Source organism: Struthio camelus, chromosome 23, assembly GCF_040807025.1.
Source record: "Struthio camelus isolate bStrCam1 chromosome 23, bStrCam1.hap1, whole genome shotgun sequence".
In the NCBI taxonomy this organism is placed as follows: Eukaryota; Metazoa; Chordata; class Aves; order Struthioniformes; family Struthionidae; genus Struthio; species Struthio camelus.
Genome location: NC_090964.1, coordinates 2,382,561 through 2,408,130, shown reverse-complemented (window position 1 = coordinate 2,408,130; position 25,570 = coordinate 2,382,561). Strand labels below are relative to the sequence as shown.

The 25,570-nt window shown below is 41.6% G+C and overlaps 1 protein-coding gene across 2 annotated transcripts; it reads right to left on the bottom strand.

Annotated features, from left to right (window-relative positions):
• Positions 1 to 162: 162 nt before the first annotated feature.
• Positions 163 to 23,583, bottom strand: ZMPSTE24 (zinc metallopeptidase STE24). 2 transcript variants are annotated; one of them, XM_068917624.1, is made up of 10 exons: positions 23,394 to 23,577; positions 21,725 to 21,871; positions 17,447 to 17,533; positions 14,196 to 14,312; positions 11,005 to 11,157; positions 8,766 to 8,907; positions 6,228 to 6,388; positions 4,907 to 5,011; positions 2,495 to 2,638; positions 163 to 2,148 (listed from the first exon to the last, which is right to left on the bottom strand). In XM_068917624.1, the coding sequence occupies exons 1-10, from the start codon at positions 23,508 to 23,510 to the stop codon at positions 1,924 to 1,926; spliced, it is 1,398 nt and encodes a 465-aa protein (XP_068773725.1). In that variant the 5' UTR covers positions 23,511 to 23,577; the 3' UTR covers positions 163 to 1,923. The 2 variants fall into 2 exon arrangements, with proteins under 2 accessions (XP_068773725.1, XP_068773726.1); XM_068917625.1 differs by lacking the exon at positions 17,447 to 17,533 and having other exon boundaries at positions 23,394 to 23,583.
• Between the last annotated feature and the right edge of the window lie 1,987 nt (positions 23,584 to 25,570).

Here is a 25,570-nt window from a genome sequence, read left to right as displayed (position 1 = left end):
ACAGAGAGAAGGAAAGGGAGCCAGTTACCTTAACATTATCTTCACCTACTAGCGCAAATATTTCAAGTCTGAAGTGCTTCCCTACTAAGTGGCATTTCCTCCATTATCCCATTTTCCTCTCCTTTTGTTTCTGTTTTGCCAAATTTCAGAATAACCACAAAATTCAGTTTTAAATTAAGTTTTAATTAATAGTTGAGACAAATGCTTTTCTCAGAGTGCTTTCAACATGCTTTCCATAGGCTCAGACCAACCAATACCTCCACAACTCAAGACCTAGCACATTTATTTAGTTTTCTGAATTGACAGGTCCAAGTTAATCCTTTTATTTTGAAGGGCCATTTATAAAATGCAATTAAGATAACAAATATAGGCTTCCCATATCTGTAAACTTGTCTCCTAAACCCATGGCTGTAGCTTAGCTTCACATTTGTTAGCATATAAACACAATCAGAATAAGGCATACAAAGGGTTTCCAGCAACATCTTACATCTTGTTGCACCTGAGACATCATCGTGCCCATCACCTTGTAAGGCATATTTCCCTATTTCAGGCAGTCAGAAAAGCAATTTTAAGCTAACGAAGTCTCTGAGAATATTTGACACCTGAAAAGATCAGAATTTGCTTGGATTCTGTTATCGCTTTGCATAGAGCTGAGCGGAACTTCTAAAATTTACCACAGATACCAAATCTGATTTGTATATGAAATGCTTGCATTCATTCTGGTCCGACACATATATGTATGGCACATATGAACCTACATTTAACTTCTATCTTTATGCCAACAAAAGTAAATTTAATCCCATCTCTGATTAGAAAGGTCTGAGAAAACAGACACATATTATATGCTGCTCCCCAGTTACCCACTCTGACCTTCCCTAACCTATATCACATATCAACAAACTATCTCAGATTATTTAAATCAGAAAGATGATGGGGAATACCTTCTAAGTATTCCAACACTAGTATTTCATTTGGCTCCATATTAACTAAAGAGCCCGTTGCAGAGTGCTTCCACACCTCCCTCTGCCCTCAGAATGAATGGTTTGCTCTGATACAGTCTGAGCCTCTACCTACTTGTGCAAAAGAAGACAGAAATAGAGGAACTGAGGTGTGGAAAAGCTGTTAACCATTCTGTTCATAGGCAAAATGGAGAAGAACAGAGAATTAGCAACTTTCTTTAACATGCAGGTCCTTTCTTGGTTCTCCATAACCTCCTTCCACTCCTCCCGAAGCATCGGAGGAGAGGTGGAGCCCAATCCTATTATAATGCTGCTGAATACAGACTAATGCTCATTTTCAAGGAAGTCATGGTACATTTCCTTAGCTGAAATTCAACCTTATTCCCCAATTTCAGAGAAAGCAGTTTTATTAAACAACATTTTCAATTAAAACAGACATGAATCTGAATCCAAGAGAAAGGCCAGTACTTGCATTCAAGTTTTAAATACAGTGATTGGCTAGTACAAGTATTATCACATGAGAAGCCCAGTCACTCAAACCATCTTCGCTATGAATGAGGTTTGAGACTGGGAAGGGAAGGTTCAGCTCACTTGCAGAATGCTGAGAATGGGAAGAGAATCAAAAGCAATGTTCAAGGCATACGCAAACAGAAGAAATGTGCGCTTTGGAGTCTACATTTTTTTTCTTCCTTCAAAGTCTATACTTTAATGTGAAGATAAAAGCCAAAGGAAAAAAAAAGTCTATATACAGTACTTTCTCTAAATTAAGTCCCACAGTTTTGTTTTTGTTAAAATAAAATAATATCATTTAATTTAATATCTATTTCAGGATTCTCAGACCAGAGTGTGGTGCTGTTAACACTGCATATAATTGGAATTATCCTTTTAAAAAGCAATTTTAAAAGCAGCTCTGAACTTTGCTTCTGAGATGGAAGCACTGTCTCTGAACCAACAATGATTCCTGTCACTCTTGCTTTGCATCTTTCAAGGCCTGAAGTCTTTCTAAAAGGGGTGGATGGGAGTAATGCCACATTGAAAAGATCCAATCAGAAACAGGGAATCCTAAATTATCTTTGTTTAGTTTGATCAAAGCAGAATACAGGTCTTTAGCCTTCCCAAGTTCCTTGGCAAATGCATCTGCTTGAAACTCAAATCGTCGGCTTAATACAGTCAAGCAAAAGGAGAGAACCTGCGGAGAGAAATATATTAACAATTATTTAAAAATTCAGCCATCTGTGACTTCCTTACTGCATCAGTAAATAGGCATTTTAATGTCTTCCTCCCCGCCATCCCACACATTGCTGTGGCTGTAGAATGATCTCAGTAAGACTAATCCAGGTCAAACCTGAAACTGGGAGTTTTACCTGAGGCAGAACACTAACCCTACTTATTACATTGAGATGTACCAGATACAGCCCCTAGAAACTTCAAACTCTTCTCCAAAGTAATAATATAGCCAAATAAAATCATTATTTAAATAGGATGATACTTCAACACCTAAAGCTGAAAGACCAATTCCACAAGTTACAGTTTACCTCATTGTAAGGTGAAAAAATGAACTGGAAAATAATCATCAAGCCTATCAGGGTAGGCTGGGTCTCATAGAAACCAAATGCAGCAAAGAGTTCTTTCCGACCAATTAACACAGCAAACAAGAAGAAGCAGAGGAAGGAATTCATCTAGAGAAAGGAAACAACATTCTTGGTTAAGATGGGCTTTTCATATAAATCTAAAATACGGCCTAAGTGTTCACATTATGGATTTGCCCTGAAACTCCACTGAAAAAAGAGAGATTATTTTAGAATTAATATACAAAGAGGAACAAACAGCCACCTTTAACCTCCTTTCTGTGTATGCATGCAATAAAGTAACTATTTTCATTTTCTATCAGTGAGCTAAAAAAAAGAAAAAGTAGTGAAGGGAGATAAAAAGGCAGGAGGACAAGATAAGTGAGGAAGGAACAGAGGGGAGAATCCATCTCCCTGGAATTAAACATGTTCTAAAAAGTTTAAAAGCAAACCAAACGCGTCAGAAATCCTTCTATGAAGCATTATGTACTGTTTGCTGTGCCGTACTTCTATTTCTGGAAGCAATCTACTTTTCCATCTAAGCCATGCATCATTGTGTACAAGTACTTCGCTTGGCTGGCTTTTCAGAGGCAAGATCACATCTTACCAAGAAGATGAAAGTATGTTTTCAGTCTATTCAGGTGGCTGTTTAGTCAGAGTAATGTGGAAGATAAAATGTTTGATTGAAACATACAGACAGAAAAAGGCAGAGAGGGAGAGCTGAGACAGAAAAGAGCCACCAGAAAAAGTAGAAAACAGATTTGTGGATGTTTTTTGAAGTGAGGATAAAAATCTACCTATTACAGTGAGACCTCAGTAACTAGAAGATGGATCCAAAGACAAAGGTTACATGAGTTAGCAGAGTGGAAAATATCAAAGTAGTTGTTTTTTAACTAGTAGGGATCAACACGGATGTCAGAAGTTGGAATATAATTGTATTAATCATGGCAGGAGGTAATAAGGACCTCACTTAAGTGTTTAATTGTGTGGATAAGAGAAAGCTAGTGTGGAAAGAGAGACTAGAGAGGAGCTTAAGCTGGAGCTTGATGGTGATGTTACAGCGTGAAAAACTTGTGAATAGCTTTAGAAAAAAACAAACAAACAAAACAGCATTCTGTCACCTGGAACAAGATAAATCTACACCAAAGCATATGGTAGACTGATGACAGTAAATTAACAGAAAGTAGCAATAGCAACACATTGCTGAGCCTTGCAAACCAAAGCATTTTAAGTCAGGATGTGGAAGCAGTTTGAGCAGCAATTCCTTTGTATTGGGCACAGCAATTCCTTTGTATTGTGCTATGCCCAGAGGCCCACGCATGAGTAAACAGACCATTAGGCTTTTTTACTTCAAATGCAAGGTTAGCAGATCTCTAATGAGCGCTTCGATATTCATCCCCATTTTGGGCATGCACCAAGAAGGTTGCAATAAGGTTGTTTACCAGTTACCAGTGCACAAGGTATGAAAATGCAATTATACAAAACCAACCAAACAAAAGCCCTCCTGAGTCAATCATATTCCCTTATAATCTTCTGCTCTCCAAATTGAAGTGCCGGGTTTTTTTTTGGGGTCTCTCTTCAGAAAATAGTTGCTCCATCCCCTTGATAATTTTAGCTGCCCTTCTTCTAACTAATTTCTAATCTTCTCTAACTCCACCTAACTCTAACTCTTTCCTGAGATGTGGAGAGCAGAACTGTACACAGTATTTGCTGTACATGCAGAGTATACATGCTCTGGGGCAGCACACTGTAGTACCTGCACAGGTGATAAATGGCAGCATATTTGCTCCCCTTGCCACATCCCAATATACAAGTGCACATGAAAGAATCCAGGAAAGGTGGATGGATACAAGCATACATGTCAAATACACTTACTGTGTACAAAAGAGGTAGCAGAAGAGCTACTAGGAAAATGTGAAGTCAGTGTATGATTAATAATCCCAAAATATATGCCAAAAAGGAGAGAATGCTCTGTAGTAAGAGTGAAGTAAGCCTTAGATTGTTATTCTTACTGAGAGGTATGAGCACTCTCAGTCGTAAGATCTGGGAACAGTGGGATGAGCTGCAGCATGCAAGAGTGTTTGGTGCAAGACAAAAGAATCATAAATGCTAGATATGTGCAAACATCAGTCCTGCTCCAGATTCAGAGAGCAGAGAGAAGAACTCGGTGTGGAACACCAGTGGTAAAGGAATTGCTGCTCTGCTGCCGGAGACCAGTAACAGATGAGGGGAGTGGACTAAGGGGTACTTGCGGAAGGGGCATTTGCTGTGTACAGCACAATCTACACAAGATACACTTGCAAATCTGGAAGTAGGACAATTGGAAAGGACAATAATTACAGAACGCTCTAGGAAAACCACCAATTTATCATAACTTACCTGGCTGATGATGATATTTTTGATAGTGTGACCTAGTTTCCAGTGACCCAATTCATGGCCAAGTACAGCCAGAACTTCTTCGTTTTTACATCCTTGTTTCTTATTCTGAGGGAGTAACAAAACCAAACTAATATCAGATATGACTGAACACAATTGATCAAATTTCTTACTTGTTAATTTTCCTTATGTCACTTAAGTTATTAAATGCCCCAAGATCAGGAGGCGGCTCTTCCCTTATACCAGCAGCATAAAGATAAACATACAGTTTCATATGGAGCCTTCTGAAAGGGCTTGTCCGTTATGAACTGAGACTCAAGAAGTCACTTACAAAAAATAAACTTTTAAGTTAAATAATCTTTCTATCATGAGGTGATGATCTTTCATTTCTATCTATGCAGACAAGCTTGTGCAGACCTGGAACAGTGCTGTAAGGTTTGCCTTCTAAACTGTCTCCTACCATCCTTTTATCTTTTTCTTTCTTTACCCAAGAAAAGGCATTACAATGCAAGCTGACATTCAGAACCAAAGACTTTTAATGAAGAATTGAGAGCCTAGCAAAGTCCTCCCCCTCCTTCCTTCAACATTCAATACAGAGCCTTGCCTTCCAAGGTACTACAGTTGCATTCACTAAAAAAGGAATGACAATAACAATACTCCCATCCCTGCAACAAAGGGATGATGGACTTCTGTATCTTCAAAGGTACAAAAGCCCTTAGCAAGTCAGAAGCAAGTATGTGGGCACGCGTATTGAGAAAGTAGCTGAAGAACCCGCTGGAATGGAGGAAGTGCTTTTCATTATTACTACAGGGAATGCTTTCTGGGTTTTTCAGTGCGGGTGAGCTCAAAATCCCTTCCTCCCATCATTTACTACTGCAGTATGCTATACCACAAACCATGGATGAAGAGAATTCTACCACCAGCGCGTTCACAAGAAACAGAAGCCGGAGCGAACAACAATCTATAAGCTGGCGTAGCCGTGAACTGCGTGAGGCAATTCATTCTTCTCATATTTACTCCTTCAAGCTCTTCAGAAAGTATTCCACCAATTTTAGCCATTCTTATTTGTTACATGGAAGAAATCAATGTTTTACTAAAGCCTCTGTGGATTTCTAAAGTCTCCTTGGTACTATTTGCACCAATTCACTCACAGCCCCAGAAATTCCATTTATCATCAGCTCAGAGATTCTTTGGTGATGAAATCATTAGATTTTGTATTTCAGCATCTCATTCAGGAGCTTTACAATACACGCAGAAAACACACAAAAAAATCTCACTAAAAAGTTAATGTAAATAACTCAATGAAGAACAAAGATGAACTCACTTTGGTTTTAGACTTTGTCTCTTCATTCTCACTGCTGGCTCCTTCTGCTGGCTCTTTGTTCAATGCAGAATAATCTTCTAGGAGGGTATCAAACAGCACTATCCGCTTATTCTTGAAGAATCCATAGAAGTAAGCATTGCTATGAGAAGAACGCTTAGAACCTGATTGGGGAAGATTTACGTCAGAGACCACGGTCAGAACAATCCTGTGCGCTGAAGCTTATCTATGCAGCCTTACTTGGAGCAGATTCTTCCAAAAGAATTCTCAAAGACCCCACATGAATGGTAGACAAACTCCCTGCAAATAGGCTTGCAGGCCCGAAATATATTTTAAAATGACTTAGGTAAAGATCATCTAATTTACCACCTCCAATAGTGATTTTTCATCTGCAACATACAATCCCAGGTGATCAATCCAGTTTACTAAAAGCACAAGAACAGTCAAGTAAAGATATACTACTATCCAAAAGAAAAGCACTACTGCAGTTTCAGGTTCAGAGTGGAGAGAGCACTCTGCAAAGAAATTGTGCTGCCCTCCTTGCAAAGGAATTGATGGATTCATTTTAGAATTTTTTGAACGTATGAATTTCTGAAGGTGTTATAATCAGAGGCAGATGAGGAGATGAGGAGAGAGCAGAGGAGGAAATGGAGCACAGATCTCAGGCAGACTCTTAAAAATGTTGTATTACAGTTCCTAACGGATATACAGAGCTAGGGCAAATAGGCAAATTTTAACAGCTACTTTCATCTAGATAGTTTTTTTGACCAGCTGAAACTGTCCATGTTTCAGTGGATCAGAAAAGCTGTCTAGATGACAGGAACTGTTGCAACACCAGGACTGAGAGAATCTCTGACTACAAGAGAAGAGATGGAAGCTAGCTCCGCTTTTGGCAGCAGAAGATAAGATACTCCAAGTTGAAGGCAAACTTTCACTGTAAATGTATGAGCTGCATCAACTTCTTAAGGCAGAAAATACTCATTGCATGCTGCTCTATGGTCATGGTAACTTTGGCACCAAACCAAAATAGATTGATGGAGGAAGAGACTGGTCAGAGTAGGAAGCCTCAGCTTCCAGTCACTTCTCAGTGAGAAAAACTGATAATCAGCCACAGCATAGTGAAGTCCCAATCCACCTATCTATCATAAAAAACTTCATCCTCCAATGAAATGTTGTTTGCAGAGAATGAACTTTGTAACCTACCTTTTCATCAAATGAAACCTGAGATTAAAGGACTTTGTTGCACATGTTGCTAAGGAGCCAGTTTTGGAGTGGGAAGAGAGCCAAGACAGAATTCAGAAAAACACTGGCAAAGAGATGCTCCCACATTATACCTCTGTGCCAGCAGGGAATGGTGCTAGCTCAACATTCTTAAGGATGCCAGGACAGAAGATGGGGGTTTGGAAGCCCCCCTTCACTGCAAATAACTGACACTTAATACAGCAATGTTGAAGAAGCCAATGCAATGATACGCTACAGAGGTGCTAGAGCACAAGCAATTGGCTTACAGTACTGCCTTTTAACCTTCATGACAGAAGTCCATCTTAGGAGACAGCCAGCAATGGTTACATAAAAAACTCAATTATTGGACGAGCCTCTATAATGACTCTCATGCTTTGAAGAGCTTCAACTTTGCTAGGAAAGAGGAGTTTCTTAGGCCCCAAGTATATCAGTACTAGAAGTTTTTGGCTGCACCGAGGCAGAGCACTGGCTGGATTTGGCCAGCCCAGAGTAGTGAAAGCCACAGGTTTCAGATTGAAGTCTTCATTAGCTTCTCTTAAGGGAAAAAATTCTAGCATTTCAGCTCTTTTTTCCATCTCATACTGTTTTCACCAAGGCAATAAACCCTCCCAAGTGGCACTAACCAAAAAACAAAGTGGGGGGGGGGGGGAAGGCAGAGGTCCTTGAAATCAAGTACAGAAGGGAACAAAATCAGTAGCAGTGGAAATGTCAAAAAGGAGAGTGCTCCAAGAACACAGAAGTGGAGAAAAAGTGAAACAGTAGCTTTCATATTCCACAATAGGTACCATGAGCTAAGTGTGAGGAAATGCAGTACTTCATAATGAAAAAACTTACATTCCCAAGCAGAGGGGCTGGGTCCATCCAGCCACACAATGAGAAACGGTCCACATGAGCACTAAGAAGGAGCAGGCAGCTTTAACATTCATAACTTTCTAATGGCTTCATTAAAGAGTTTGAGGCAATTAATGCTGAACAAAGACTAGAAAAGGTAAAAATATTTTTTTGGTTTAAAGTTCTAAAATTGGAATCTAGGACAGCTGCTTTCATTTCTGACTGTGCTATGTATTTCTGCTCAACAGAGCCAAGACAATGCTTCCAATACAATGCTCAGTTAAGGCTGTATGTTCAACGTCACCTTTCCGACCCCAAGGCAAAAAAAAAAAAAAAAGGAAAATCACATGTACCTTGACAAGTACTACAACAGCTGGAGAACGTAAGCAACTCTTCTGCAGCACCCACAATTACAGCTAAAAAACCAAGGACTCAAAATTAAAAAGTCTTTTTATTCAAAAATCTCACCTTCAACCACATACACCTTGGTCAATGGGAAGTCAATGCTCTTTGCCATTGTTTCAATTTCTTGCTTGAGCTCTCCCTCAGGAAGCGGAATGAATTTATCAAACAAAGGGGCAATGTAGTCTGCATAGATTGTAACAAGCACCTGCAAATACATACAGATATTGAAAATAGGGCATAAAAATGTGTGTTTAGTACTAGAAGTGAAACGTGGGCAAGTACAAAAAGAGGGCAAGAAGAGAGCAAATTTAGAAAAAAGAAGCTTATAAACAGACTCCTGTATTAAGCATGCTCTATAGCAAGGCTCTTCAAAGGCCATCCCATCTACAAAGACAACTACTTGGTTTGGTGACAGTCAGTAATTCAACAGCAAGATAGGGAGAAGAGGAGAAGAGGATGGGGTACTCCTCCTACAATAATTCCTCAGCACCATTAGTGCAAACAGTACCTTATGCTCGGACATTTCCTCAAACAACCATGGAAAGCAAAGCCACCATGACAGCTGGAGAGCAGTGGGTTTTATCAGTGACAAACTGTTACTCTCACCCACTTCACAGATACTGGAAAATTCAGAAGTGTTTCATAATGGGCAGCAGAGCCCACTGAACCAGGAGACAGAAGCAGCTTTCCTGATTGTTCAAATTCCTACTGTTTTATTCTTCTCCCAGCTGTATGCAGGGCTACAAAAAAAACAACCAACCACACAAAAAAAGCACTAGCGGAAAAAAGGTTTAAATTCTGGTTTGTGAGGAACAAGACCTGAGAAACAAACTGACATAAAACAGTCAGGCAGTTCTGTGCTTAGCTCTTTAAGCAGCAACACTCCACCTCCCTTTAAAATGGCTCCTCCTCTCACATCTCCGATAACTGCACTACACTGAGATTTTTGGCTACACAGAAATGTACTCATCCACATACATTTACTTTAATTGCATGTTAGGCATCTATGAAGCAATAAATACAGGTAACCCTTCAGATAACGATATACGTATCCCAAGAAAATATGATTATGAAAAGGTTTTGCAGTTATGATTTAAACTAGCTGACTCACAATTTCTTGCATGTTGCTATGTCTGAGAAAATCAAAGCAGCTATTGGCCATATAAGAAGTGGGAAATCAGATTTTCCTGCGTTACTTGAAACCCCAGTTTTATGATCACAGTACTGGATGTATGTGGCCAGCCAATGCCTGTACTTTAGAAAGGAAGCTGACAAATTGAAGGAAGTCCAAGAAGATAGGAGTGATCTGAATCTATAAGCAGGGGGAAAAAAAAAAGAAAAAAGGCAACATCTACTTTGTTCATTAAAGACGAGTTTGAGAGAGAAAACAATCATGGTTTCCAGTCCAGGTACTCCTAAAAATTTTCCTGACGATTCACTCCAGTTCAATGAGAAACGTTTAACTTGATGTAGGATTTAGAGATTGACCTGATTTTACTATTAGGCCAACATGGCAAGCTTCATTATATTACATTAAGTGTTAATTTTTTTAGTCTGAAAACTAATGAATATACACAACAGTACTTCTGTAATTTCTTCCTTGGGTGTGCCACAGTTAGTATATTGAGCAAAAGAGGACAATATAGCACTATGCTAAACTACAAGAAAAATATGGACCTCAGAGCTCATAATAACCACGGAACACATCAAATCCTTGTGAGGGATACAAAAAGATTCTTCTAATATAAGCCCTAAAAATATCAGTTACCAATTCAGGATATAAAAGCAGCAACATAAGCAGATCCAGAAATGGAAAATTGCTATTCGTCTCGATACAATGCAATGCAACCGAGAACTGATGTTTGGTTACTTATAAGACAATCCCAGTGAAAACATTACTGACCAAAGCACATTCTGCCTTATCTTGTTTAATTGCTTGTGTCTGTCTTGGTTCTCTTTCTATATTTACAAAAAAAGAAAACCTATCACCACATACCATTGTATTTCCAGGGTCTATTATAAAGCTTTTTGAATGCTTATTTTTTAATTGATAAAGACAGTTTGGTATTAAATAGATAAAATATAAGATATCTCATTAATGGGGACACTTAATATGAGTTGTTATTCCTGGATAAGTACATTGAAAATAAAACACACTGTTAAAGACTGAAAACCCTAACATTCCAAGGAGATTTAGATTTTTCACTGATTTTCTTTCTGTTATTTTTTTTAAAGCTCAGCACACGGCACCCTGCAAGTAAGCTACCATTTGGAAGCAACACAAATGTATTCTCTTACTCACCAAGGAAACAACTAATGTGAAGAGCCAGGCATAGATGAAGAAGTAGTCTCCCCCTATTTTAATAATGTAAAGCAGGAGGGATGTAACCGGCAACAGAATACACTGAGTCACAATAAACTTCTTGATGGCATCCTTAAAAAAAAATCCCAGTGTCTGCAAGAAAAGGATATTAGTGATATTTACACTGTAAATGTTAATGAGTCACAGTGGTTAATGAACTGATCCCTTCATCAGATGCACAGAAACAAAATAAGACAAATCAAAAAACACAAAGTAGCAATGCTGATGTGTGCTACAGAAAAGCAGAGCTGGTTACAAAAAAAGGCAGAAGAACCTTTTCACATCCTGATAGCTGTTGTTCTTTCATCCACTGGGATTCCAAGTCCATATAAACGCGCTCTTTACATTACTAAGATCTGGCCCAAACCCTTATATTGTGTTTGACATATATCCTTCTCTCCAGAAAGAATGAGCAGATAGCTCAATCAAGCCCTTAATATCACACAGGAGCTTCAGTGTCAAGTCTTCCTTTTCTCTGTTGATAAGGCACAGTGCTTGCATTGACAATAGTCAAGCATCCAGGTTCTGACTGCTCCAAGGAGCAAATATTCAGAGGATATCCCCACAATCTTCCTTACCCTCCGCAGAGCAAGGCCTCTGCAGGCTCTCAAAACAGTCTTAAAGAAGCCTGAGCTGCTAGTTCAATATCTGACTCTCTAGTTCCTGTGCACAGACATAGGGCCTGATCAGAGCTCTGAGCTCACCCGGTACCTTAAAGGGTTCACAGATATTCAAGTCAAACTCTTTCCAGCCATGTAGGAAACATTAAATGACAACATAACCTGACTCTTACTGGAGTCTAAATAGAACTAGGAGGCTGTGTAGATGAACATACTAAAAGATAAAGTAAAAACATAGTATGCTTCTGCTAGTGCAGTGCTAGGAAAAATCACTGATGGAGTTCAAAACAGGAAACAGAGGTTCATTCTAGCAGTGAGACAGGGAGCAGCACCAGCTGGTCTGCTAGTCTGGTCCCTCTCTAATGCTTTAAGAGTCCTGACAGCATTCTTCGGACTTTTGTGTCCTTGACATGTGGAGCTTGTTGATCTGGCACAAAGATGAAATTTAGTCCTCACTGAGTCAGGAGAGACAAATCAAGGTGCAGAGCTAATACTAGTACACAGAATTGACACACAGGGAAATAATCCAAGATAGCTTTTGACACATGTTTAAGGTTTCTGAATGTTCAAAAGATGTACAGGCCAGGCCAGGCCATAAACATATTACACGAATTAGGACTTCGCCAGCCCTTACGCTGAGAATTACAGAAGATAGCAATAGACAAAGAACAAACAACATACATGAAGTAGGTATTTTAGTTAGATATTGACCACTGCCAGAAGAAAAGAATGCTTGACTCATGCTCTGGAAACATTCCTTCCTCCCTTGATGGGAGCAGGAGGTTAGCCTGCCATCATGTGCACTGTTAAGACTGCAGAAGGGAAGAGAAGCAAAGCACTATGACTCAGAATCACCTAGCATACAAACGTGCATAATTACTCAAAGAAGAGTATTTGCTAGCTAGTATGAGAAAAAGAAATGACTGTTAGAAATCAGACAAATGCATGTTTTTAGAAGAACAAGGTTTTCCTAAGACCCGACAGCTAAATGGAATCTAAACAAAATTCTGAGTTGGTCACAAGCTCAAGGTTTATGACTAACTGGAACAATCTTCAGATTTGCTGGCCACGTTCCCAAAGCCTGTAACAGCAGCCACCATTGGCACGGTATTCAAAGATCAGAAAAATAACTCCAAACTTTGCAATTTCAGAGAATACACAAAGATGTCATGGCAAAATGGTGTAGTGAGAATTTTCAACGCTGGGTTTCCATGGGGGAGTATGGGGGAATGGTGTTCAGGTGGCGAGTGCCACCATATAACTGAGGCGAACCAAAAAAAAAAAAAAAAAAATTAGGATGTGTGAGGATCTGTGCACTTCTGTTTCAAAGATGATTGAGAAGGGCTGGAAATTGGATCATTGCATTTTTAGAGCCTTTTTCCTTACTTATTTTCTTACTTGTTTTTTAACAGGAGTAAGAAACATCAAATTATCATTTTGCCAGGAATATAATGAGTTTAGAGACAAATTCAGCTTGTTCAGAGCTAGCTCAGTCCTCTTGCCTCTTTGGAAACTGGAAAATGAAATTGGCAAATGCCAGAGTGCTCTTAATAATGAGTCAAACAATTTGATCTCGCATGTGCTGCACTCCCACCCAAATGTCATTTCACTGTAAACAAAACGTTCCAACAGACTTGCAACAGAAAGCACTGTAGACAACACTAGCTGGGTCCAAAAGAAGAAAATAAGCCTAATGCCTATATGAAATGGTGATATGTCCTAGACTGAGGTTTCTCTCTCAACAGGAAAATCTGTTCTCTAGGAAAACTGATACTGATAATGAAACAAATTAAACGAAGTAGGTGTCAGAAATTGAGAAAGCTAGCACTAATATTACAATATAAAGGAACTAAAGGAAGTGCAAATGAAAAGATGAATATTCTAATTTAGTGAAGGCTGATTCCACAATGCAGATCAATGAATGAAACAAAATGAGAAGGAAAATAATTTCTCAGTATTGTTTCATCTATTCAGTGTCTAGAAGTCAGAAGTGCCCCTGTCAAGCAGTAGTTTTGCTGTCACTATCTGAACATTTATCCAGGCTTCTCCGAAAGGATATATAAAGCGCAAAGAATAGCCCATCCAACAATGAACGACTGAGGTATGAAACGTCCTCAGTTCCACCACTAGAATACACACTCCTCTTCGCTAAAGAAGCTGCTTAGAGGTATGACCTCACTCAAGAGACATTCTGATGTGGCACCGGACTTTTGCAATAATCACAGAAGAGCTGCTGAAATAAATTAGACACCGCAAGTTTGTCAAATAGAACAGAAAGCTTTCAGATGAAACAAAAAGGAGTGGCAGCCCAATCTATTGGTTCTTATGTGTGACAGAGGAAAAAATAAATCAAAATCAAAGGCTTAACATATCATTGCTTTTATTTTTATGTAGAGAGAGTTAAACCATTCCCCAAAATAATGACTTCTGGTACAGCTATGGACACAATAGTCCACCTAACCTATGAAATTACTGAAGATGTTAGGTCAGTACACGTGTTATCAACAATACCTGTTGATTGAAGCCATGTTTCTCTTCTATGACAAATGTGTTATATAAACTCCATGGGAGACCGGTCACTGCACTGAAGAGCGTTGCAAGAAGCAGGAATACCAATGACTGAACAATCTAGACACAGAAAAGAGATTTACTTACTTTACTGATCTGTTCTGACATTAATATTTCTGTTGTCAAAATGCGTTTTATATCAGTGGTTTAATTGAAACTAGCTAGAAGCTAAAGCTAGATAAATTCACAAAAATAACACATTTGTAATCACAGAATGGTTGAGGTTGGAAGGGACCTCTGGAGATCATTTAGTCCAACCTCCCTGCTCCAGCAGGGTCACCTAGAGCATATTGCCCAGGATCACATCCACACGGGTTTTGAATATCTCCAGGGAAGGAAGCTCCACTACCTCTCTGGGCAACCTGTCCCAGTGCTCTGGCACCCTCACAGCCAAGAAGCTTTTCCTCAGGTTCAGATGGAACTTCCTGTGGTTCAGTTTCTGCCCGTTGCCTCTTGTCCTGTCGCTGGGCACCACGGAGAAGAGATTGGCCTCATCCTCGCGACACCCTCCCTTCAGATACTTACACATGTTGATGAGATCGCCTCTCAGTCTTCTAGTTAATGATTAGATTACTGTTCACTGGAATAACCTATGTTCGTAAAAGCTCCATTATTTGGACACTCTTTCTTAAAATAATTATTAAGTTCAGCCATAGCATACTGTCCTTATAAAGGAGCTGTTGCATGATACTTGAAAACTTTGAAATCATATTAAACAGTAGATTAAACCAAACTGTAAAAATAGTCCTTTCAGTCCTTAGCATGCATTAAACATACAGAATACATGTTCACCTATATTCATATGTTATCTCTACAGGGTATTAAGCCTTGGTCAACATTTCTTGTCTTTAGAACAAAGTAAATATCATCTAGTTTTATGTTTCTTAAGGTGCAACTAGAGATCAGACAGGTCACAACTACTTAAATGTCTTTGATTAAAAAAGACAACTTGTTAATGTACCCATGACTTCCACATAAAACAGAGGTTTAACTGTCCAAAAAGCAATAGCTATAAATCTGACAAGCCACCTACCCCACATTTTGAAGAATTTTTGGAGTGGAGAAAAATGAGCTTATGATAACAAAACAATAAGGTCTTTTTTGCACAGGAAGCCATTCGTTAGGTAACGTATTAACAGCAGCTTAGACAAAACTGGCATCACCCCAGTAAATCCTCTCCCTACTAATTACACTGTTGCCAGGTAGATTTTATGCTTGTATAGGGAAATTTTCAAGACAAGAAGTGATATGTACCTCCTTTTTATTCACTTAGGCCACAGACAGGTATGACATCTGTCAGGACTTGTGCAACCTAACAATGAAGTAAGGGGACACTTCATACATTTCTAACCCTTCCTTAACCTCAAGTGAAGACATTTGATAATATTCCAGCTATAAGAACAGGGCGGTTGACAGGTAGCTCCTTTGAGCAGATGATTTTGTTTCCCCATTACAGAACCTAGACAAGAAAGGCAGATTTTCTGTGCACGCCACCTAATTCGGGTCATAGCATTAACATGCCCAGGGCTTCACTGATTCAAGCAGGAATAAGTACCAACATATCAAAAATGCCACAAGCAGCATGAATCTTACGAAAAAGCACACAGTGTATATGTTCTTACTAATAAATGCTCCTCCAGGAAGAACACTTTCACTTCAATTAAATTCTGTGCTGCCCCAAAAATGAGACTCTTCTTGAAAAAAATCTTGTTGAATACATTGCAACTTTTAAGTGTAGCTTCTGCCTGATGCTGCTGTACTCAGTCTTTATTAATCAGCAACTATCTAGAGATTCACATATCTTCTGGAACCAGAAGTGGGCAGCAGCATATTTTATGAAGACCCTGCAAGGTCCACAGGCTAAAGGGGTATTCTTTGTACATGAATTGCCAATAGTCAAATAAGAACTTCAACTATTGAAGAATTTTGTCCTGCTAGCCATACATCTATCAACATAGAGCCACTCAGATGAAGACATGCTTATTTTCTTGGGAGAAGACAAATACCTGCAGAAGGGATACAAAATTTTAATGTAAACTTTTAATTTATCAAGGTTCAGATTTGCTTGATCCATTAAATCCTCATGGAAATAAGAACGCTTCTGGAACAGAATTCATTCTTTCCTCAATTCTCCTTCTCATCTAGAGTAGACCACTTCTTCATGAAAATGAGTGGGAAAGGAGGCTTGGTATAAAACTAGATGGAAAAATCATCACCTATGATCTTTAATACCCGGCCACAGAAAATAATTACAAGGACTCCAGCTTCACAGTGCCAATTCTCTCGTTCTTGCTGGAAGGGGCTGGCAGTAGCAGTCAATGTCATGGCACAGTACTAGGTAAGTCTTGGTGTCTGACCCAGTTTGGCTACTGCTATGTTCCAACTTAACATTTTGTTAATGGCAGCAGAATTCATCTGTAATTGGCACTGGGGGTGGGGGAGGGAGAAAATATAAGCCGATACTCCACTAGTCTCTCAAGTTCGTAATAAAAATCCTTGATACTACAGAATAAAACTACTAGCCTTGTCCAAAGTCAGCAGAAGCCTCTGTTGGATAGCTTTAAGGCCGGAGCAAAACTCTGATCAAAATCTCAATTTTGGCAGGAAGACCTAACTAATACCGAAAGAATGTTCAAACCTGTATTATGACAGATGAAGTAATGGCCAAACACACACTAGATGGGTGGACAGAGGGGAAAAGAGAGGGCAGTCCCTCCGAAGTAGCATTATCTAGAGAGATATGATTTTCTTCCAAATTTAAAATACATAAAGTTTTTTTTCTTGTTTGTGAAGATTGGCACCATTGAAAAAGCAGCTGAAAGCATCCATAGCACAAAGACAACATAGCAATAGCCTCAACTTTTTTTTAGGAAGATCACATCTAGGATTTAAAAACTTTAAGAACAAACCAATAAATTAAAAAAATCCCCACACCCATCACCTCATTTGACTTTAGCCAAATAACTTTGAGACAAACACACAAGGCTATATTTAATTAGTAAACTAATTTAAAAAGTCACACACTTATCTATCCTCAGACTCACCCAATCACTGTGCTCACTATAAAATATCTGTTATTTTTACTATATTGTACCTATAGATAAAATCTGATTTAAGTAAATGCAAACTTAAAAATAAAAATTATAACTGAGTAGCTCAGGAAGCAGTTTCACTAATATTTAAAGACTGGTTACCTCATATTCTGGTCCAAATCCAGCATGACCAGAGATTTGACCAGACAGATTCCAGAGAAAAGGAATTCCTCCACAGAGTAGAATCATCTTAAAAACAAAACACACACCACAGAGACAACATGAAACAGATCTGGCATCTCATGCAATGAGAATGGTAAGTACCTTATAAAGACAAATTAGAAAAGTTGCATAATCCCTCCCCTACACCTGCAGCAGTGCATAAAGAAAACCAGCAATATTTTGCAGTGTTTCATTTTCCCTTTACAGAAACAGAGATCAGGTCAGAGGGTGTTTTTTTTTTTTTTTTTTTTTTTGCCTAGGAAACATTAGCAGATCTCCAAACTTATTTACTGTAGACTCTGCTGCTATATTGGTTCAGACATAGGGCATATTTTTCAGAAGATCTCAAAACTTATTTGCCCTACGTTTGTAGCATCCCATCTTTACTGGGGATATTCAAGATGCAGCAACTTGACTGCATTCGAGCAGTCTCACATACGTTTCCTAGTGAGGGACAGACATTCAGAATAAGGCCATAATTTCATATTCAGTATCAGTCCTGCTTTAACTATTTTAAGAAAGCTTCATGCTCTCCCATGTGTGCCTGCCCACACTGCCTCCTACTCACCTGCCAAAAAGGCTGACATGGGATAAGGAGTGGACTATTTAAGATAGACTGCCATCAAAGAAATGCTTGTGAAACCAGAGCCCGAGAGCTACTGAAGTCAAGTGTTAACCACAGCTTAAGGCAGGGGGAAGTAGTGTTTGTTAAACAGCTTGACTTTCAAATGTTGCACATTAACTTTCTTAGCAAGTGATGCATCATTCACAAGCAGTTTTCAAGTAGGTAGTCTTACTGTACAGACAATATCAGTTTTTTATTTTTAAAAGGCTTATTTTTATAATCTATTACAGTGCATTTTAAGTATCGTGAGGAGATGGAAATGACTGAAGCAAGCTTGGAAAACCCAGAAAGTACCAATCCCTGAGGCAAAGACAGCTATTAGCATGACGTTGATAATACTTACTAGTTAAAAAGAGCTCCACATCACTGAATGCAGAAGCAAAACACTAGTAATTTTGCCTGATGCAGCCTCCTCTTCAGCTAACCTACTAGGTTAATGACTCCTACTGTAAAAAGCAAGAAGTTCTGAAACTATCATCCAATTCCATGACGTTTGACCAAGAGAGCCTCTTTCAAGTTCAGGCAGCTTCCAAAGCCAAGGACGGATACAGTCTATACACTAAGGAAGCAGTAAACCCAGAAAGTAGAGGCCATATTACTTTAGCTCTGGCAGAATCTGGTAACATAAGGCTATGTCCTGAGAAACAGAAAGGCATGCCTCAAAACAACACAGAATCTCAGCTGAACACTCTGAGACCACCTTACTCAGGACGTTGCTTAATTAAATAGCTGGAGGCTTTCCACCTCATAGTCCATGTTCTTTTCTTGGCTTTTGCCCATCAGTGCCACTGATGGCAAAAAACAAAGTGCCACAACAAGTATGAAAACTGCAGCAGCATTTCAGATGCAACTTCCTCCTAGCTGTTTATCACCATCACAGCTGAAATACCGGAACACATAAGCTAAGATGCTCGACTCAAAATCTGGTTTTGACAGCCGATTAGGAAGCACTATCATAGTCTGGGTTTGGTGGCTGAGCTGTAGGGGACAGCTAGATGAAGTAATTTCTTTAACTGTTCCATCAGCTTCCAAAATCATTGTGGATCTACTCTAGAGTAATAGGGATAGAACAGAAAGGAGAGATCATGAGACAAAACAAAGGCTATGCTTTTCCTACAAAGGCACAATAGTAAAGATGGATAAAGATAAGCACAGGCGCCACAGATAACATTTTTTGTTTAGCAGGCACTACATTCAATAGCAAAAGAGGCTCGTTCCAAGTATAGTATTTTCCTTCAAAACAAGGAGGGAGGCTGTTCAGGCTAGTGCTCTTGAAATCAAGATAAACCTTCAGAACTTTTTGACTTCTGGCACCTCCTAGGTAGCATCATTCCACCCTGTCCACTAACCCACTGCTGTAGGACAGTGTAATTTCTCCAATGAAATACTGACTCCAGAGTCAGTCAAAAACATGGAGTCTTTCCAAATTTCACACAGAAATTGTCTACAGTTCTACTCAGTTCTACTGAGTATACCAAAAAGCCCAACAATGATAATACAAAAGTTGTAATGACAGGTGTCAGTACATGTTTATAAGTACACGTAATATGTACTTAGAAACGAAATGCAATAAAACGCAACATACAGGTTAGGACGCACAAAACCCATAGATCAGAAAATGCAAGAATTAAGACAGGTCACAATTCCTAAGTACTGCTTTTCTGTCATATAATTACATGACTTACACTATTTTAATATTTTCATTGTCTTTTAAAATTGACCTTTTTGCTGTCTTAAGGACATCACTGCAATAACATACTATACTCAGTAATTATATTTTTACAGTGCCAGGCATTTCAAGATTCCTTTTTCACCTAGTCGTGCTACTGATGAACAATATACTTCAGCAATAAGTCAGAAAAGGTTTCTCTTAAGACTATTTGTATATGGCACATATAAATACTTGTTCTAAGCTATGGTTCTATTTTTTCTTATATAGAAATTTTACTGCAGAGTATAACTGTTCTTACACTCAAGAAACATCTTTTGATACTTTTCCTGTTCTCACAGGTTTTCCTTTCTACCTTCTAGTTAAATGTCACCTAAAAAGAAAGAAGCTGCATCCCTTCAAACACAGAAAAAGTCTGTATTTCTAACCACTTAAAATAATTATAATGCTGCTTAATTATTTAGCAGTGGAAACGATAAAAGGTCAGCTGTGCCACTAATTTATAAAAATGTAATATACATTATAGCTGCACAGTGTGACACGACACTGCATTTCACTATTACTTCCATTTTATTGTGCATTTTTGGAGTATTTGACATGGTCTCACATTAGTATGTAGTACAATAAAATGCTTATAAAGAAGAATTTGCAGAATTTGCAGAACCTACTTAAGAAACAACACATAGTCCATCAGTGTCACTACATTTCATTTCACACATTTTCATTACGTTTCATTACATACCACAGAATCACAGAGTAGTTGCGATTCGAAGGAACCTCGTGGAGATCATCTAGTCCAACCCCCCTGCTCAAGCAGGGTCACCTAGAGCACGCTGCCCAGGACCACGTCCAGGCAGCTTTTGAATATTTCCAGAGAAGGATATTGCACAACCTCTCTGGGCAACCTGTCCCAGTGCTCAGTCACCCTCACAGTAAATAAGTTTTTCCTTCTGTTCAGACAGAACTTCCTCCATTTCAGTTTGTGCCTCTCGTCCTGTCACTGGATACCACTGAGAAGAGTCTGGCCCCATCCTCTTGGGCTTTCCTCAGATATTTAAACACACTGATAAGGTCCCCCCCGCAGCCTTCTCTTCCCCAGACTAAACAGCCCCAGCTCCCTCAGCTTTTCCTTACTCGAGAGATGCTCCAGTCCCTTCACCATCTTTGTAGCCCTTCGCTGGACTCGGCTCCAGGAGCTCCGTGCCTCTCTTGTACTGGGGAGCCCAGAACTGGACACAGTACTCCAGGTGGGGCCTCACCAGGGCTGAGGAGAGGGGCAGGATCACCTCCCTCCACCTGCTGGCAATGGTCTTCCGAATGCAGGCTGGGATCCCATTGGCCTTCTTGGCCACAAGGGCACATTGCTGGCTCAGGGTCAACTTGTTGTCCCCCAGGACTCCCAGATCCTTCTCTGCAGGGCTGCTTTCCAGCACATCACCCCGCAGCCTGTACTGGTGCCTGGAGTTATTCCTCTCCAGGGACAGGACCGTGCACTTCCCTTTATTGAACTTCGTGAGGTTACATATGCTTATTGCACATATCAACTTCAACTTTGGTCAGCTGTGGGAGTCAACTTTTCATATATCTTGTTTTCAAGATATTTTAAAATAAGACTAGCGATTATCAGTGTATTCATGCAGGCTGGGAACAGAGCAGAAAAGCAACAAATCCAGAAAGTAAGGGTTCCAAATCTTCCATTTGGACACGAGCACGCTATCTGAATAAAACTTTCTTTTATACGGCAAATACAGGCACAGACAAGAAATACAGAATCCTAAGCCTACCACATTACAGTGTTTGATGTAGTATGCCACAATGCTGGCAGTGCAGCTGCATAGGATCATTAAAAATCAAAAACTGAGTATTTCACAGGTGAACTGTATGAAAAATATAATATGAATACTGTAGCAGCTCATGTACTTACAGTGCCCTCAACCTCTGAATACAGCCCTGACCAAAAGCTGAAAGTGCTCTTGTCCAGCTGATATAGACGAGATTTTTCAAACGTTTCTGAATCCATGATCTGTCCTAATTCACATGGTACATGTGTTGTTGTTCTATACACCCGTCTCTGAAAAATAAGAAAAGAAACTTAGAAGTCCACATCCAATATTTTTAAGGGGAGAAATATGATTAACAAGTAACACATAACATGGACCCATGGGCCCCCACAGAAAGTTACAAAGTAACACACAACAAGTAAATAAATGTTTCTAAATTCTTTGCTTCTATGAAATTGCAAATATAAAACTGAAACAAGATTATTATGTTACAACCAGAAACTGAGTTGCTTACTTATTAATTTCTTTCTAATAAAAGAAGTTATTATATAAAGAGCACAGAAATTAGTTTTTTTCCCACAGGAGATAACTTACTGTGCTATGATTATGACTAAGTCAAGTTCCAGACTAAAGATCATATCCTCCCTTGTGAAGCATGAAACTTCACAGGAAAAAATATATTTATAATTTAGCTGCATAAATGAGGGGTTATTTCATTTTCAGTTGGAGAACTTCTCACCACTTTCTAATTTTAAAAGTTTAAAAGTCATTATTCCATTCACTGCCCTATCTTGTTTCAGTATTTTTATCTGTTCTTATCTTTATCCTTTCTTCTCTTCCTGAAGCTCCTACCCGCTCTGTCACCTCAAAATCCCTTTACTGGAATGGAGCATCTTGCTATGCTTCATCTCTACCAACCAACCAAGTGAAAAAGTGGACTTCTTTACAAGGAGCCTTCTCAAAAAGCCTGTGTTAAAAGCCTTCCTTGCATTTGCAGGTGCTTATCTAGCCCCAATAGCTGATGCTGCCCATAGTAATACCGGGTTGCAGCCTCACAGGGAGCTTAGCTGATCTAATTGCTCACTGCTGCCAAGGATAGGCAACACTGCTTCTTCCTCTCCTGGCAGTGTGACCCCCCCCAGCACTGTCACATCCTTCTGTGAACCCACTTAACTTGCTGAGGTGACAGCAAGTATCCCCATCATCCTGCAAAAACAAGGAGAGGATAATGTCTTCTTTCATATGAGCAAGTCAAGTCAGTTCACAAAGGACTCTGACACAGTCCAGAGCTAGGGCAGGTGCGACCATGACATCCGGCAGTGAGAGAGACAGGACTGCGCTACTGCAGATTTTATCAGCTCGCCGCCCCTGAATCCCCCCACCCTGGGGCTTCGTGATGGTCAGCCCAACGAGCGTACTGAATGATCTTTGCCCCGCACCGTGCCTGCACGATTCTTGTAATTTATACGTGAAAGTCAAATTTCACCTAGCAGACTGAAGGCAAGCAGGGGCTGACAGAACGCCCCCCAGTCCCACCCTGGCTTAGTCCGAGCCAGCGCTGCCTGCGCCAACTGTCCTGACTGGGGCAGAGCCGGGCGCTCCGCGGAGAGGCGCCAGCGCGGAGCCGGCCCCGGCCCCGGCCCCGGCCCCGGCCCCGGCCCGCCTTGGCCGCGCGGCTCCTCTCGCGGCCTCCGCCCCGCCGCCCCTCGCCGCCAGCCACGTGAGGGCGAGCCGCGGGCCCGCCCCAGCACGGCGCCCGGCGTGGCGGCTCCTCTGCCCCGCCAGGAAACCCCTTCCCCCGCTGCCGCCGACCTGCCGGTGCGCCAGAAAGGCCTCCCAGAGGTAGACGGCCCAGGAGAAGAGCAGCACGGAGCAGAAGATGCGCTTCTCGGCCGGCAGCTCGGCCCACAGCTCGCCGGACAGCGCCATGACCGGCCCGGCCAGGCCGCCTCTCCCGCGCTTCCTCCTTCCGCTGCGCGCGCTGCGGCGCCGCCTCGCGCCCGGAGGAGCTGGCGGCCGGCGGAGGCCGCGGCCGCGGCCGGGGGGAGGCTGTTTGCGCTCCGCGCTCAGCGGCAGCGAGCCCCTCTGACTGGGGGGCGGCGGCTGCGGCGCGACTCCGGGGACAGGCAGGGGCGAGGGCCCGCGGCGTGTCCGGGCCGCGGCGGCATGGCCGAGGGCAGGTCGGGCCCGCAGCGGCGGCGGCGGCCTCCTCACAGCGGCGCCAGGGCGAGCGGGGCTGGGGGGCGGGGAGGGAGGGCAAGGGCTGAGGAGAGAAAAGGAACAGAGAAGGCGCAGAGCTGGGGTAATTCACGCTCCCCCGTAGAAGGACAGCGCCGGAGCACCCTGTCAACCTGCTCCCCCTCAGGCATAGCTGTCCAGCGCCTCTGCCTTGCAACCAGGGCTCCTGCTCAGCCATAGGCTGGCCCGGGGGGCACCTCGCTCTGCCACCCTTTTTCCTTTGCCCTGGTTGTTTCTCAGAGGATAACAGGATGGTTTCCTTCGGGGGAAGCAGGTGGGGAGGTGGGTCATGGAGCAGGGGTGCAAGGAGGCAGCCAGTGATAAGCGGTGGTTGCAGCTGCCTTCCCAGAGGACTGGTAGAACTGTGTGGGGTATGTGTGGGGCTCATCAACTCAGGGAAGCAGCAGAGATACAAGGTGGCACCCCACGTACCAAGAAAGCAGGGTGACACAAGCCCACCACATCAGGTGCCTTGTCCTGGTCAGAACCCCTCAGGACCACGCCAATGGATGTACCTGTCATCTGCATTTGGAAACAGGAGCAGTGTAAGAAGAGGTTTGGCAAGCAAGTTCCCCTTGATAGTCTTGGGAAGAGCTCATTTTTCCAAGGAGCTTTCAAGTAGCCTGGTAGCAGTGGAGAGCTGGTAGTAGGATTGGGAGTCAGCAGCAGCACACAAGGTGGGGCACACAGCAGCATGTTTCAGTCTGCTGATGCTCAGGTGCAAAGATGCAGGGACTGAGCTGTGGATGCAGAGCAAACCATGGTTTCTATGCTCTCCAAAATGAGTCTCAAGCCCCACACAGAAACCCAACTGCAGCCCTGATCACAAGAAATTCTGGAGGCTGGCCAAGGCTGAAGGGGGTAGAGCAAAGAACATTAAAGTAGTACCAGAGCATGGACAAGACCAGCCAGCTGATGGTCAGTGATCCGTCCCAAAGGGAAAGGCCCTTCAAAAGTCCTGCCCAGCTTTGCAACCATTCTAGCACCCCAGTTTAACTCAGCAAAAAGGGATCAGTGGCAGAGAGGTATATATGCAGAGAGAGCAGCATGTCTGGGCCTGACTTCAACTGTGAAGCACAGCTCTTGATCCAGGTTGGAGGTAGCCACTGAGAAGGTTTCTTGGTGGGCCTCCGTGTGCAGCAGGTCTCGTGGGTCCTGAATCACAGAGAGAACATTGCCAGCGTACACCATCAGAATGCCTCTTGGTCCAGCTCTTGGAGCACCAACCCTGTCATCTTCCTCTAGAAGTGGTAGAGGAGTGGCTTGAGAGTGATGGAGTAGAGTTGGCTGGGCAAGGACAAGCTTAACACACCCTCCCAAGTGAAGCTTAGCAGCTAGGTCTGTACCCAGCTGAGCTTGCCCAAGCACTCTGCAGCAGTATACAGTGTCTGTAGGAACCCCAAAGAGTGGAGGTCAAAGCTACACACCCACAGTTTCCCCATGGGGTAGCTTTGATCCCTCCCAGTCAGGCACCTTCGAAACAAAGCAAAGAACAGAGTGACCCTACGTCCTGGGTGAAGCAACCCTCGACGAGATACAAGCTGTCCAAGATGCTCCAACCTCAGACCATCTAGGTCCGGTCAGGAGGGATCATGTTGCCTAGCATGGGTGCTAGTCACTGTGAGACAGCCTTCACAGTGATATTGTACTCTGTGCTGAGGAGCAACATTGGGTACCAGTCCTGTGGGGTGCAGAAATCCCCCTTCTTGGCACCAGTGATGCTCTATAAAGTGTAGTAAAATTCCATGTTA

Excerpts from the sequence above, each read along its gene's own strand:
- ZMPSTE24 (XM_068917624.1), bottom strand. The coding sequence starts at position 23,510 with ATGGCGCTGTCCGGCGAGCTGTGGGCCGAGCTGCCGGCCGAGAAGCGC. Across the intron at positions 17,534-21,724 it reads ATTCAGAGGTTGAGGGCACT|ATGATTCTACTCTGTGGAGG; the intron begins GTAAGTACATGA and ends TTTGTTTTTAAG. Across the intron at positions 2,639-4,906 it reads AAAATATCATCATCAGCCAG|ATGAATTCCTTCCTCTGCTT; the intron begins GTAAGTTATGAT and ends TCCTTTCTCTAG.